Source organism: Pseudochaenichthys georgianus, chromosome 22, assembly GCF_902827115.2.
Source record: "Pseudochaenichthys georgianus chromosome 22, fPseGeo1.2, whole genome shotgun sequence".
Lineage (NCBI taxonomy): Eukaryota > Metazoa > Chordata > Actinopteri > Perciformes > Channichthyidae > Pseudochaenichthys > Pseudochaenichthys georgianus.
In genome coordinates, this window is record NC_047524.1 from 10,585,727 (window position 1) to 10,600,796 (window position 15,070).

The window sequence follows — 15,070 nt, forward strand, 5'->3', positions numbered from 1 at the left end:
CGTATGTGTCTTCAGTCTAGATAGCTAGCCACATTTGCTCCCTGAAATATGGTCTTTTGAATTAAGCCATATGATGGTGGTGGTTCTTAAAAGTTCTTGCCTCATATCACAGAGAATTAATTACTCGGTTTCCATTGTGAGCCTGTCTGACCTTTCCACATTGTATGCTCCCAATTGCTACATACCAATGTATCTGCACTTTACCGCTGGTGGTTAGCCACGCCAACAACCAGATTTTGCCAGGGTATTAAGAGTGGACTTGCCTGGCGTCCAGCTTAGTCTTAACAAAAACAGAAATACGCCACAATACAGCCAATGCTAGTGTATTTCATCTACAAGACATTTATTTAAAAATCACACAGCAGATAAATACAAAAAATAGGGTGAGCTCCTTCAATACCTGGGGTTATTCCAGAAGTGAATAATGTCTCAGGTCATAACTCTTATGTCCAGCACACACACCGCACATAACTCCTTACACCAAATGTCAAAAGCCATAAGGTTAAACATAACCTTTCATACTTGGATGAAAGACAACCGTTTCAAATACTGCACAGCTTTGCAGACAGCAATGACAGAGACACATCGGGTGGAGCTGAGACTGGACATTTGGCTGTCTGTTGACCTGAGTTAGCTAGAAATGTGAAGGGCAAACGAGCTGTGCAGAGACGGATGTCTACACCACTTCCTTTATCAGAATACCATGATTAAGCAAATACACTGTACGTACACGGTGGGGATGAGCGCCTGCTTAGTCTGTGTAAAGCCTGAGTGCATCATCCCGCACTCTGCATTTTAAATTAAGCAATAAAATGTAGACAGGGAGGAAGTACAAATGGCAAAAGATTGTCAAATTAACCGAATAAAGCTTTGCAATGTGTCTTACCTCCAAATCAATCATGAGTTCAATGAATCTTTCGCAGTAATGCACTTTGTCCATGGATACAGGCCCTATGGAAAAGGTAGGAGGTTAGCACTTTACTTGATGCCAGGGAATACATGTTGACAATGCCTAATACAATCTGACAGACAAGCAGACATGACTTTTTGACAAACAAGGCAAAAAAAAAAGCCAGGGGGAAATAACGATGAGGTGTAGCAGTGGAAAGGAGGCTGTGCAGTTATCACAGAGGATATGAGGACAGCAAACGCATGTGGACATCACCGAGGTGCCATGCTGAGTGTGTGAGCCTCACTTTGAGATACTGCATTGCCAGCACAGCAGCATGCTGGGACCTCAGCCCTCATTAAGCATGTTGGTGTGTGTGTGTGTGTGTGTGTGTGTGTGTGTGTGTGTGTGTGTGTGTGTGTGTGTGTGTGTGTGTGTGTGTGTGTGTGCTTAAAGTTGAGGCATGAAGCTGCACGCATTAGAGTGATGTGGATCCTGCTGGGATTTGGATTGTAATCTACCCTGTCAGGTTTGAATTCTACCTAAACCCACAAATACACGTTCTGTTTTTAGCATTCAGGTGGGGGGCCTCTGTGTCGGCCTGCATTACAACATAGAAGTCGGTGCCAGTGGCTGTATGGCAGCTGGAGCACATGCTCCTTCGGCGGATGCACGAGTCAGAAAGTAAAGGAGGAAGTAGTGCAACTAGTGAAAGAAAGGGTAACATTGTGGTTTAAACTGGCAGTATGGCCCTGGACCAGAGATGATCTTCTGACACTGCAATCTATAGAAAATCCTTAGTACACTAATCATGCCAGAAAAGGAGGAGAGAACTCATGCTAAGATCTGCTTTGGGAACAAAGATACCCAGTATCATTTGTAAACTCATTAAATGTAAACACTTATTTTGAGCTAGAAATCCAAAACCTCAAATGTACAATTTTTCAAAAAAAGTAAAAAAAGGACCAATGTGTCATGGTCAATTGTCTTCATGAATACACTTCACGTTAGAATTAGAAGTACACAATAACACTATGAACTCCTAGGGAAATAAACACAATACTTATATTGTTTACCTGATGGCGGGATGGACACGAGAACTCCCAGAAACTTTTTAATGAGAGCTGAGAGGAATGCCCTCTCTTTCTGTGCCCTGAGGACACAAAGAAAGCAAATTAGAAAAAAGCTTAGCAACTCCTAGGATACCAAACACTATTTCCTAGTGTGTATAGATCTCAACACACAAGCAAAAGAAAATGTTATTACTGTTCAGCTTCGTCAGCCTCCATCTTATCAGATTTCTTCTTGATTAGATTCCAGAATTTCTGCAGCTTTGGGACTTTCTTAAGCTCGTGCTGGAGTCTGGACTGCAAACATGAAAGCACACAGATCATTGTTTCAAGTGATGAATATCAAACATTATTACTGTGTGTGCCAATGACCACCAGATAAACGTAATTAGGGTAATAGGTTGATATCTTACTGGTAGGAGGCCCATCCACATAGGCAGAGAGATGAGCTGCTGCACCTGCTCTCTGATCAAATCTACCTCCTGGGAGAGGGTGCACAGGGGGGGGGGGGGGGGAGAGAGAGAGTGGTCAAAATGCACTGTGTATGACAGATTTTTATTACACATCAGCCTATAATAAAAGTATGCAACTAAAATATTTAGAGGGCTTTATAGGATACAATCAAAGTGCAGCAGGCTATCACAGCAGATTTTAAAGTGAGACATCTGCAGTGCTTCCCTGTGGTTTAATGCGGCTGCAGAACATCCAGAGGGGTGGGAGCTGACCCAGGTGTTACTGCCCGGTCTACTACTGCCATCTAGTGGGCATTACTAAAAAAGGTCCTTATTTCCACAAATATAGTGGAGAATAAGGCATTGCTTGCATTAATGGGTAAGAAGCAAATTGTTTAGAGTAACAATAGAATGGTGTAAAATGAACACTTCCCAACAATTAGTCATTAGAGTACACAGCAAATGAATATACCGCACTGAATAAAGTATTCTCATATACTACTGCGCATTAATAAACACAGCCACGTCAAGCAACCCTAGTTTGATAATAGATGCATATTTGACTGTTATGTGATAAGGAATAGATACTCCCATTAATCTAGACATACAAAACAAACGTTGTCATTGACCTTAAAGCAGCAGTACAAAACTAAAGATAGATAGAGCTTTATTGTGTCCCTTGTCTTGGGCATCGAGATAATAAACATAAAACATTTAGGACAATCAGTCATAGATACAGAACAGAGATCACATATCACATGGCAAATAAATAATACAGGTACAGAACTTTCCCTATTGCACATACATAAATCAATTATTGCACTTTTCCCTATTGTATTTATACCTATTTACACATATTGCACTTCCCCTATTTAACCTTCTCGATTGCACAAACTACACTGTAAACATTGCACCTCCCAACAACTCCTAACACAGCATAATCACAATTGTTTCTGACTGTTCAGCAGCTTGATTGACAGTGGAATAAAGGAAAACTTATACCTGTTCAATTTACAGTTTGGTAATCTATACCTTCTGCCACGGCAGCAACTCAAACTCTCTCGTCTCAAATGACATAATTGAAGCACTAGACAAGAAAAAACACTGTGCAGCATTGTTTGTTGATCGGTCTAAAGCTTTTGATTCTGTGGATCATGCATTGCTACTGCAGAGGCTTGGCTGCATAGGTCTTGGCAAAATGGCTTTGAGCTGGTTTAAAAACTATCTATCTGAAAGAACTCAGTGTGTCTCAGTAGAAGATTATACCTCAGCTGCTCTTACTGTAAACAAAGGCGTTCCACAAGGTTCTATTTTGGCCCCTGTCTTATTCTCCATCTTTATAAATGAACTAGGAAATGGGATAAACCCAGCACCGTTTCATTTATACGCCGATGATACAGTTGTTTATACAGTGGCTTCCTCTTTAACTCAGGCTATAGAGCTTCTACAGGATGCTTTTAATACACTGCAACACTCCTTGCTAAGGCTAAGACTGGTCCTTCTCTCGCTCTCGAGCTAATACAGCTGTCCCTCCGATTCTGACACTGGAAGGGACATGCCTTGACAAAGTAGCATCCTACAAATATCTGGGCATATGGATTGATGAAAAGATGGCCTTTTATGTTCATATTGGGAACCTACTGAGAAAACTTAGACCTAAACTGGGCTTTTTCTTTCGTTTAAAGAAATGTTTCCCGTCTGAAGCCAGGAAGAGAATTGTGCAGAGTTCCTTTCTGTCTGTATTAGACTATGGCGATGTGATCTATATGCATGCTTCTTCCTCCCTGCTTAAAAAGCTGGATTCTGCATACCATACTGCTATACGTCTTGTAACGGGTGCAGGCTCTCGCACCCACCACTGCACTTTGTATCAGTCCTTAGGATGGTCCTCTCTGTACCAAAGAAGACAATCACACATGTTGATTTTTATCCTTAAGTCATTGCTAGGTAAGCTGCCCTTATATATATATCTCCAGACTTCTGTCCTTTTATACTTGCTTTTTTAATACCAGACGAGCAGCAAATGGGATGCTTTTAAATGTTCCTTTGATGCAGTCAGAGCTTGGTAAAGCTGCATTCTCCCTATCACTATGCTCCCTTTTTATGGAATACGCTGCAAGTAAAACTTTGTCTAGACTAGAGGCACTTCCTACTGTAAATGCTTTTAAAGGTATGCTACGATTAGCCCTTCATGAAACATGTAACTGTTTTACCCGATGCTATTGCTGATGTGATTATGCTTCTTGCCACTGCACAAATGGCCTTCTGTATTTATATTTGAATTGTATGTTTTTTTTGTTTAAATGCCCTTATTTTATGTTGAAACTTGTTGTGTGCCGTGTTGGTCAGGACTCCCTGGAAGAAGAGATCTTGTATCTCAATGGGACATTCCTGGATAAATAAATACATGTATCCACTCCATGAACCCTGAGCCTACGCAGAAAATGCAGGCGCTGGCTTATCTTTGAGCATACCTGATCCACCTGATGGGCCCAGCCTAACTGAGCATCAAAATAAATCCCCAAATATTTAAAACTTGTAACCTGCTCAACTCCCTCCCTGTTGATAGGGACTGGGCTGTGATCACCTGCTGACCTGGGGTCAAAGATCATTTCCTTTATTTTTTTTAACATTTAACACCAGGTTGTGCGCCTCACACCACTTCACAACCTCTTCAATCTCAAGTTTATAAATAGAAATGTCTGAGTCTCTAGTCAGTAGACTAAGTATGGCTGTGTCATCAGAAAACTTTATAATGTGTATAAAAGTGACATCCTGCTCCATTGAGTCAAGATTAGGGCTGTGGCGATACACTAATCTCACGATACGATACACGATATTCAGCCAACGATACGATATATATCACGATATTCAGCCAACGATACGATTCGATACACTTATATCATTTTCTGAAAGATTTTAAAGGGTCAGTGGAATTTTGGTGACATCTTGTGAGTGTTCCATTGACTTGGATTGAATTAATTCAACTGAAAACTGAAAGCATCAATTATACAATATATGGCTCTGACAGAGTCTACAGCTTGCAAATGCTGGACAAAATGAATCAAAAGATGTGGTGAGAAAATTTGTTTCATTTATTGAAACAGTGCAAACTGTAGCTGTAAAGTGCAGTATCACAATGGAGAATGAAAAGGTGCAGCAGGTGGCGGAACACGGGGGATTTGAATGGGATTTGTTAGAAATTAAAATCAATGTTTTGATGGCATAAAGTACCATAAACATACCGTCAGTTTAAATGCTGTTTTATACTGAAAAACCAGAAGTTGTTGTGCACAACCAGTTGTTGAGCTTTTATTCTGAAAATCCTTCATCTCCGGTTAGCATTTAGCATGTGGCTAATATACAATTTCCTATAGAGGTAAGATAAGATAAGATGGACTTTTATTAATCCCTCGTGGGGAAATTATTTCTCTGCATTTGACCCATCCTAGTGTTAGGAGCAGTGTGCTGCCATTTTGAACGGCGCCCGGGGAGCAGTGTGGGGAACGGTGCCTTGCGCCGGGACTTGAACTGGTGACCTTCCAGTTCCCAAGCCAAGTCCCTATCGACTTCACCACCACCGCCCAGGTGAGGTGAGGTGAATTTAGTAGCGATATGACACGGAGTGTTGCACACCGAAACCTACTGATTTCAACACTACAACTATAGACGTCGAGATATTATTATTGCTGAATATTAAATGAAGGTACAGTTTATTTGAATACGTTTGTTTACAGACGTGGGTAGCATGAGACAACATTCGGAACTACCGGAAATGATACCAGCCGTGAGGTATTTTTGGAGTATTGATTACAGCGTTTAAAATGTATTAAATGAAAAGTCATGAAAGAGATAAGGAGGAGAAAAGGCGTGTTTAGTTATATATTTAATGTGCAATGTCTGAATCCTCTGTAATGCCCAACAAGGAACATTGGAGACGTGGAGGGCCGATCCCCAGCAGCGCCATCCGGCCCACAGGGAGGATTCAGCAGAGGATATTTAACAGCTGGAAAGGTGGAGCTCGCTCTCTTCCCTTCGCTCACGAGAGCCATAACCCAGCTGTTTTTCTGACTAAATCATCTTCTGCTTGTAACATTACCGCGCTTTTTATTAATTAAAGTATATGAATATGTATTTGAACATTCTCAGAGACTCAATTAGTCTCCTTTTTAAAGCTTCTCTCCTGGACGCGAGTATAACGAACACAGTTATCAGACTTAATGTATCGATACCCGCGGCTGAAATATCGATACTTTCTCGGAAAACTAAATATCGATATATATCGCAAGATCGATTAAATTGCACAGCCCTAGTCAAGATAATAAATATGATGACCTCTGCAGCTCATCCAGAATGCAGTGGCTCGTCTGGTCTTCAACCTTCCAAAATGTTCCCACACCACGCCGCTCCTCCGCTCCCTTCACTGGCTTCCAGTAACTGCTAGAATCCACTTCAAGATACTGGTACTTGCGTACCATGCTGCGAATGGATCTGGCCCTTCCTACATCCAGGACATGGTTAAACCGTACACCCCAGCACGTGCACTCAGCTCTGCATCAGCCAAACGACTCGCTGCACCCGCACTGTGAGGGGGACCCAAGTTCCCATCAGCAAAAACACGTGGGTTTGCTATCCTGGCTCCAAAATGGTGGAATGAGCTCCCCATTGACATCAGGACAGCAGAAAGCTTACACACCTTCCGGCGCAGACTGAAAACGCATCTCTTTCGACTCCACTTCGAGCGATAGAACTATTAACAAAGCACTTATATACTAATAAAGGACTGGCTTACCTAAAGCCAGTTGAGTAGCACTTGAAATGTTTTGGCTCTATGAAACCTGATGTACTTATATGATTCTGTTTTCTTCAAGGTTGTATCTTCCTGGTCGAATGCACTTCTTGTAATTTGCTTTGGACAAAAGCGTCAGCTAAATGCAATGTAATGAGTGTTATGGTACCTACCAGACTGTTGAAGCAGTGGTCCAGGAAGACCAGCAGCACGGTTTGTTCCTTCAGACTGAGGCCGGCCCCCTCACTGGCCAATACAGCCTCCATCACACATTTGAAGAAGAAAGGGAAATGGCTCGGCTCCTTTTTGAACACCTGATGCACACAAATCAAAAAATACAATAATGCTGTAGATAGCCATACATGTTAAAGGGTAAATGTGAAGATGGTGAACAAACAGTGAAGTAACTCATTGCAATATGGTGTCTTTAGATGCCGAGGTCACCATGCATTAACAGTTAAGTGTTCGATGAGATACTTCATTTCTTACCTCCCACGCTGGGACATTCTCCCTGAACTTCTCGTTGACGATGCAACAAATGGACATGAGGTAGGCATTGCTGGACACTTTAGGAGTGTAGTTCACCCACAGGTAGTTCTCAAGGTACTGGCTGACAGATGAGAAAAGATTGTATTAATATATATCCACCAAGTTGTTTAAATACATATTTTTGTATTGGCTTCTTCATAATAGAGGGAAGAAGATGATGACATTTCCCACCTGAACTCAAGCAGCATAATTTTTCTGATGGCAAATCTGAAAGTAAAATTAAAAGAGGACAATAGAGAAAGATACATTAGTTTAAGTGTTGATGTGAAATATGTGATTAAACAGAGCAGTACAAGGCAACTATTATTTTAGTATTCACTTACTTGGACATGAGAATCTCTTTTTCGTAAACATCTTCCAACACCTTAAAAAGGGAATAATTCGTAAATGTTAAATGCACACCGAGCATCAGCACCTCCATGCTTAAAGCATAACAGGTGAGTAGAGTTCAGGCAGAGTGCATTAGCTGGTCAAAGAAGCACTTTACCATTTCATTGTATCAAACTCAAACACACAAGTAACTATCATTATGATAAATAAACGATACAACAACAAATTGCTTGGCCAAAAGAGAACAACAATTCAATGCATATAACTCACCTTTGGGTCAAATGGTAGCTTATTCTTTGCATGAGGAGCCCAATATTTATTAGCCAACTGAAAAAATAAATAGGAAAACAATAAATAATAGTATTAAACATAAACGAAACTTGTTTAACTTAGATTGACTATCTCTTAAGATCAAACATCTTGAGCAAACATGCAAGTCTCCTGTCAATAGTACACTCCTCCTAACATATTATAAATTACAGATGCATTAAATCAATTACAGGTATAAGCAAAACACTGACTGGAGGTTGAGAAAAAAGTCGCTCCGTCTTCAGCATATATAAGGGATGGGACACATTTTTACAACAGATCTCGCTGGACAACAAGTGTAGGGTTGATGTAACATAATTACCTGTGTGACATATTCAGCATTAATCTGAGACACTGACGGCGCCGCAGCCTTTTTAGCGGGGGTTTCTTTCCCCTTGGTGGCCATCTCAAGCTGCTACAATGACGACTGTCAGAAAAAGAGGGCAATGATATGTTATATGAAAGTAACCGTAGGTAATATTTGGTACCAATAAGGTTTTAATTTAGTTGGTTGTACTGGTAATGCCTTAAGAATATGGGGCTGAGAAAGTTAGCTAATGTTAGCCAGGTTCAAAACTTCAGGATCTCAAGTTAATAAAAGAGTATTAAATGATATACATTATAACTGTTAATTACTGTAATGCCTTCCTGATACTTTTATGAACACGCACACCAGTTATGTAGGTCAATTTATCATTATTAATACTAAAACAAATCAAAACACAATAAGTAAACGTTAGCTGTTTCACACTATCAGGGGTGAGCTAAGCTAAGCTAATGAGTCGCAGTAAGATAATAACTAAGACTTGTTCTTAATAATGGCTTTACTGAAAAGTACCGGGGCGTACCCGATATATACTAATTATAGATATAGCTCTCAAACCTTTATGTTTATTCCAGCATGAGTGTTACTGCCGTTGGATGGTTAGTTGCGCATGTACACAATCAAAACGCGCTGTTTGCGATTGACTTCCTGAATGGGTACGTTCGTAAAAACGTCCCCCGGATACAGAAGCAAGACCTCGGTTCCTACTACGCACGAACACATGTTTTTTTACATTTTCCAAAGACAACTAAACCTAATTTATCTACGTTTTGATGTAATATACAGAACATATATTAAGACTCTCAAAATTATAAAAATACATTAAAAAAGTTAGGAAAAAAACAAAATAATATTGGATGTCTGAAATATTAATGAAATTCATTAATTGTTTTATTTTTGTCTTCATAATTGTCTAATAACACCATAATGTTAATCGTGAACATAATACACACAATTGTATACATTTTTTTTAATTTATAAATATATTTTTTAATAATTTGCAAAATTGCAAAGTTCAGAGTAAAATGGATAATATAAACTTTAGCCTGATCATTATTGTCTGTAACCTGTTAATAATTGTTTTTAATTGTTAGAATGACATCTATAAGGGTATCGTTATTGGGTTTGGCAGGATGTATTCTAGTGGGACTATCAATAAACTGGGTTAAGTTCAAAGAATCACAAACCTGCTTGAACTGTGAAGATGTATCACTCAACCAGTCCCACATTTAATGGGTAAACGATTCTGAGTTTGTCCATTGTTTAGTCTTGGAAAATTGTTTAGTCTAGCAAGACCCAGACGGATACCCAACCTCTTTTTAAGTCCTGTTACATCATTCTGTTTCCATGGTTTTCCGATTGGTGTTTGTTCACATTTAGTTGTTGAGTAAAATAAAAATAAGTCAAAAATGAATCAGTATACCGTTTTTGATAACTTGTCATTCAAGAGCGTTTTTGAAAGTGTGCATATCAAAATCTCAAATCATCTTTTGGTCTTTACTAAAAAATGTAGTTACTGTAACGTAGAAATAAAATATAATTGTTTGATCATCAGAAATACAAAATATAAAAGAGCAATGTCCATTAATTCGAAATAGCAACACTGTCAATATAATTTTTTTTTTAGAAAAAATATTCAATATCTAAAGTATTCACACAGAACATTGAGCACTCAACCAAGTATATCACTAATTTATTATAGGGGATGAATGCTTGTAAAATATTTGGCTTTATTTTAAATTGCATTTTTTATGTGGACCACAAGAGGGCAGCAGACACCACTCAATAGCATGTGATGGCTTGCCAGTTCAGCAGAAAGAACAAGTTTCATTTAGTCAGTGCTGTGACCATGAAGACATGCTTTTACAATCTGTCAGGTGAGGAAAACAATGCATTATGAAACAAAAAGGAATCACATATACAAACAAACAAAACCACAGTCACTGAGGCAAACAGAACCCAATGTCAGGAAGAGTCATGCTGTGAGGCGGCTCCTGAGCTGGGCTCCCCTACCGAAGCCCACTGCTATGGGGAGAGAGAGAGAGTCACACACATCAGCCTGGTTAGCCTGGAGGAAGAAACACACAGTTAAAGTCCATGTGCAAGGCCACAATGACAAGAGCCTGAGGCTGGTACACTGTGCACAAAGGACAATGTTAGCCACAACATCCAGTTTGTTTGCAGAGCGGTAGAAAATGTACATTTGACAAAACACATGAGAAAACTAAATGTCACCCTGTCTTTATTCATTTCATGTGGAAACACAGTGGTGGAGACACAAATAAATGTGTCTGCCATAGGCCATCACAGTGGCCATGATTAGAATGTGATGATATAGTCGTGGCTTTGCCTGTGTCTGTATGAAAACATGTCTGTAGTGCTGAAAGACACAATGTAGTGTTTACAGTGTGATCGACAAGTGGTTGTTGTGCACTGAATTACAGTGGCAAATCTCCTCTGTGTGTTTTTAAATGGGTTTTGTATGTTTGTGTATTGTGACACATACAGTCCTTGTCATTTAGCCATTGTTACACTAAAGAAAGAAGCATGGGCAATCAAGACTGAATACAGAAATGTCTTGCAAATGTGGCTTTTTATTTAAAATGTTGAATCTACTGCCAACATAAAATAAATGAAATGTACATGGGCTGGCGTAGATTGTTTCTTTATTACTCATTTCTGAATTTCGACTACAAAACGTATTTCTAATCCTCTCTGTAAACCATAATGTATCATGTCTGGTGAACATGCATGTTAGCGCAGCACACAATTGTTTGGCAATAACCTGCTTGACGTTCAGACTGTCACACACAAAGAAATGTAAGGAACCAAGAATATGTACAAAGAAAACATTTTTAGAGCAATATCTTCTTCAGCTATTTGTTTCATTGCTTAATCTGTTGGAATTATAATCAGTTTTATTTAGTGGAAACACTGAAATATAATCAAGTATGTAACATGTATTGGTGTTAAGTTAACTGAGGTGTACAAGTACAACATATAAGTACTTTATTTCAAAATATCCATATCTTTGTGCTTATTTGACAGCTACATCAATCAACAATTCTAAATCTCCCCCTGGTGGGGCCTTTAAAAGCAAACAGGTGAACATTAACACACACTGTATATTTATGGGGCATTGGATTGCTCGCTCTCATAAATAATTGCTTGTTTGTGTTTTTCAACCCTCAATAAAATCTGCAGGCTCTATTGGCTGCCTCTATGGTTACATTTTTGATAACAACAATCAAAATAACATTCGGTTGGTGAAGATCAATAGCCCACTCCACTCTGCCGCCGTCACACATGCGATAAAGAGAATAGCTGGAGTGAAGATGCATTCCAACTGAGATCATCAATACGGTTCATGATCTTTGAGAAAAGCATTGTTCCAGGAGCAATGGTTAATGGCGTTGTTTTCCTCCCACATCGGCACAATGTCCATTTTCGGGCCCGAGCACATACACACAACACACACCTGGCCTGCAGCTGTGTGTTGTAGGGTCCCTCTCCTATTAACCAGCTTGCCTTAGAATCAATAAAACACATAAAGAGGCTTAATCTTTTCAGGTGCTTGCCACTGATTGCCCATTACACAATAATAACACACCTTGAATCTCATGGAGCATGAGAGAGAGAAACAGTCACATCATCCACAAAGCAGTCACACAGTAAATCTATAGGTTTACAACTGAACAGATGGTGTCAGCGGTGGCGCTAGGCCTTTATGAGGGGTGTTAGCGAACGCGGTGAGAGAAATTCCACCAGAAACAGTGGGATATCAGGGGATACAGTTTATCGCCTCGTGGAATGAGACACTGCTGGTGTCTCCTTTTGTAGTCCGTGGTCTCCAGCCTTCTGGTATGCAGCTTTAGCTTATAGAAGTTCTAGAAGACTCTTCTCGAAGGCAGAATAACAGCTGCTGCAGTAAACAACTCCAGTAGAGGACATAGGGATTATTGGCCTAACTTCTGCGATATAAAGTCAAATAAGCACATCCTCAAAACTGCACATCTTCAAAACCACTTGGAGGCGGACAAAAGTTTGCAATTCAGTCAACATCAATAAGCAGTTACGCTGTTTTTATTTGTCACATTCACAATGTCCTGTTGTAAGTCATGAGTTGTTGGGCTTCGATAGTTGCTTCGCCAGAAAAGCCCCATTGGATTCCAGTGCTGTGGATGACTGGAGTCTGGCTGTTGACTATAAACTGAGCCAGCAGGACAGGTGGACGATCTCGGAGTCAGGCAAGTCCAGGACTGGAACCAGGGCCACAGACGGACTGGAGTCTGCTAGAGAGCTCCTCAAACTTTCTTCAAGCCCTGGCAGTTAGAGGTGGGGAGGGAGATAAGGGGGTGAGGACAAAAAAAGAAGGAGGTGTTAGTGTCATGAGAACTTTGGCTGGAGTTGGACATTAGGCTCGCATACAGACGCCCCACTGGGACCATCCCAGGACTGAAGCTACACTTAACCCTTCGACCAGGGAACACGGGCCTATTTACAAATGATTGGCATTCCTACATCCTTGGCAGATTGCAGCCCCCCCCAACTCCCTGCAGTGCGGACATATGGTCAGCAAGGACTGAGCTCTAAGCTACCCCTCCTGAACTCACACACATACAACCAAACATATACACAGAAGAGAGGGAGGGGGAAACCCTGCCGTGCCCTTTTGGACAATTGAGCAGCTTGTTGGGGGGGATCTAGTGCAATGGATCCCCTGCTCCCGTTGTGTTGGGATGTTAGGAAGCTGTGTTGGGACTACCTCTCAGCTTTACTGGAGCTGAGAGATGTTGTTAGTGTGTGCGTGGTGGGGTCGGACTACAGGCGGGCAGCGGACATGTGAGAATTCATTGAGCATCTCAGCGCCTCGTCTTGATGACAGCCTGTCTGTTTAGGAGCGGCCTGCTGGGATGTTGACCATTCCCTCCTCTGCTCTGTGCACTAATTGGTCACAAGTGTTCCTGTCTTATGGTTGACTGTCCTGGCTTATTACTACTGACTTTAAAGCACACTGGATGGGCCTGGGGTGTGGTCATAATAGAGTTACACATCTAATGCAAATCAATCTTTTCCATTCACAGAATTAGTCCAATATGATGTATGTAAAATGTAATCCTTGACCACTTATCTTGACTGGACAAACAAAGTTTGACCAACTTCTACTCAAGTACAACTATGTGACATTGATGTGAACTTGTAGAGAGAGAAATCAGGACAAAAAGGTTATTCGAGCAATTGAGCACTATTCTCTTTCATTTGAAGCACCCGCAGCATGCCAAACATCCTTACAAAGAGCCCACACACCCTAATTAGCTAATACGCACTACAGCTTAAAATACCCCCACTGAACACAGGCCTTTTTTGGAGGGCATTAAAAGCCTAAATATGTGTTATCAGAGCATGTGGTGCACCCTGGGAAGTCGGATCCTCTGGAGGTGGCTAGCTGACAACTGAACGAGCTATAGAGATCACAGACAGGGGATGGTTTTATTAAGAGAAGAAACACAGCCTTCATCACACCTTGCGCACTAAGCCTGTTTTATGTCAGGATGTTTTAATCTTTGCACTAACAGATAGGAAATAATTGCGCTCTCTCTTTGAGGGTCTCTTTCTGTGTCTGTGTACACAGACATGCCTGCTTATGCATGAATGAGCAACATGAGGGGGGTGAAGTTGAGTGACTGGGCAATTTTGTGTTCTTTTGTCTTTGTGAGTAAAAAGCGTGTAAAGACAGACCAATCCCATATAAATGCTTCTGTAAAAATCACACAAAATGTATAGAACACTTCCCATCACACACCCACTCCCCAGCCCTGGGCTCTTAGCCCCCCTTCGGGCTACACAGGGAGCCTCATTGAGGGGCTCAGTGGACAGAGGATGTAAGATTCAAAGAGCCATCACATTAGCAATGGGATGGAACTAAACCATCTACCCAAGAGGACCAGCCATTATTCTGCTTACACAGCGAACTAAGGCTGCTGCTGAATCACTGTGTTTTAAAAACCAAACCATTACTAATGCCCACAACACCCTTTTATGCTAAAACCAAGAGCCATTTCTGTTCGAACTGATTGATATATAAATAGTGTAAGGCTAAGTGAAAAGAAGAGGAAATGGTGTGTCTGAGTGGAATGGTTAATGCCTGCTGGGCTTATGGGGCTTTTAAGCACTGGCCAAGGCCCAGAGCCAGTGGTTTTTAGTTGTGCTACACTGACTCCCATACTGGTCAAATTACCCGGTAAACGAGGTGGTAATTAGCGTTGGCTCATGAAAATTGTTCATTTAGTCCAAGAACAATGAACAATTATTACGAGGGGCTGTTAAGTGGAGCCACGGAGGATCATTACACTTCCT

The 15,070-nt window shown here is 40.8% G+C and overlaps 2 protein-coding genes across 4 annotated transcripts in view; both read right to left on the reverse strand.

Moving 5' to 3' along the window:
- Positions 1 to 9,379, reverse strand: part of aqr (aquarius intron-binding spliceosomal factor) — a 51,160-nt gene extending 41,781 nt beyond the window's left edge. For both annotated transcript variants that reach the window (XM_034111397.1, XM_034111395.1), the window contains exons 1-11: positions 9,272 to 9,379; positions 8,711 to 8,815; positions 8,350 to 8,406; positions 8,073 to 8,113; positions 7,921 to 7,956; positions 7,690 to 7,810; positions 7,374 to 7,514; positions 2,373 to 2,441; positions 2,156 to 2,256; positions 1,966 to 2,042; positions 887 to 951 (exon numbers count right to left, since the gene is read on the reverse strand). In XM_034111397.1, coding sequence (XP_033967288.1) covers positions 887 to 951; positions 1,966 to 2,042; positions 2,156 to 2,256; positions 2,373 to 2,441; positions 7,374 to 7,514; positions 7,690 to 7,810; positions 7,921 to 7,956; positions 8,073 to 8,113; positions 8,350 to 8,406; positions 8,711 to 8,794 — 792 coding nt within the window. In that variant the 5' untranslated portion in view covers positions 8,795 to 8,815; positions 9,272 to 9,379. The remainder of the gene's footprint in view (positions 1 to 886; positions 952 to 1,965; positions 2,043 to 2,155; positions 2,257 to 2,372; positions 2,442 to 7,373; positions 7,515 to 7,689; positions 7,811 to 7,920; positions 7,957 to 8,072; positions 8,114 to 8,349; positions 8,407 to 8,710; positions 8,816 to 9,271) is intronic.
- Positions 9,380 to 10,958: 1,579 nt separating this feature from the next.
- The window catches only part of dph6 (diphthamine biosynthesis 6), a 60,792-nt gene continuing 56,680 nt past the window's right edge, over positions 10,959 to 15,070 (reverse strand). For both annotated transcript variants that reach the window (XM_034112223.2, XM_034112224.2), the window contains one exon: positions 10,959 to 13,035. In XM_034112223.2, the coding sequence (XP_033968114.1) occupies positions 12,917 to 13,035 (119 nt within the window). In that variant the 3' untranslated portion in view covers positions 10,959 to 12,916. The remainder of the gene's footprint in view (positions 13,036 to 15,070) is intronic.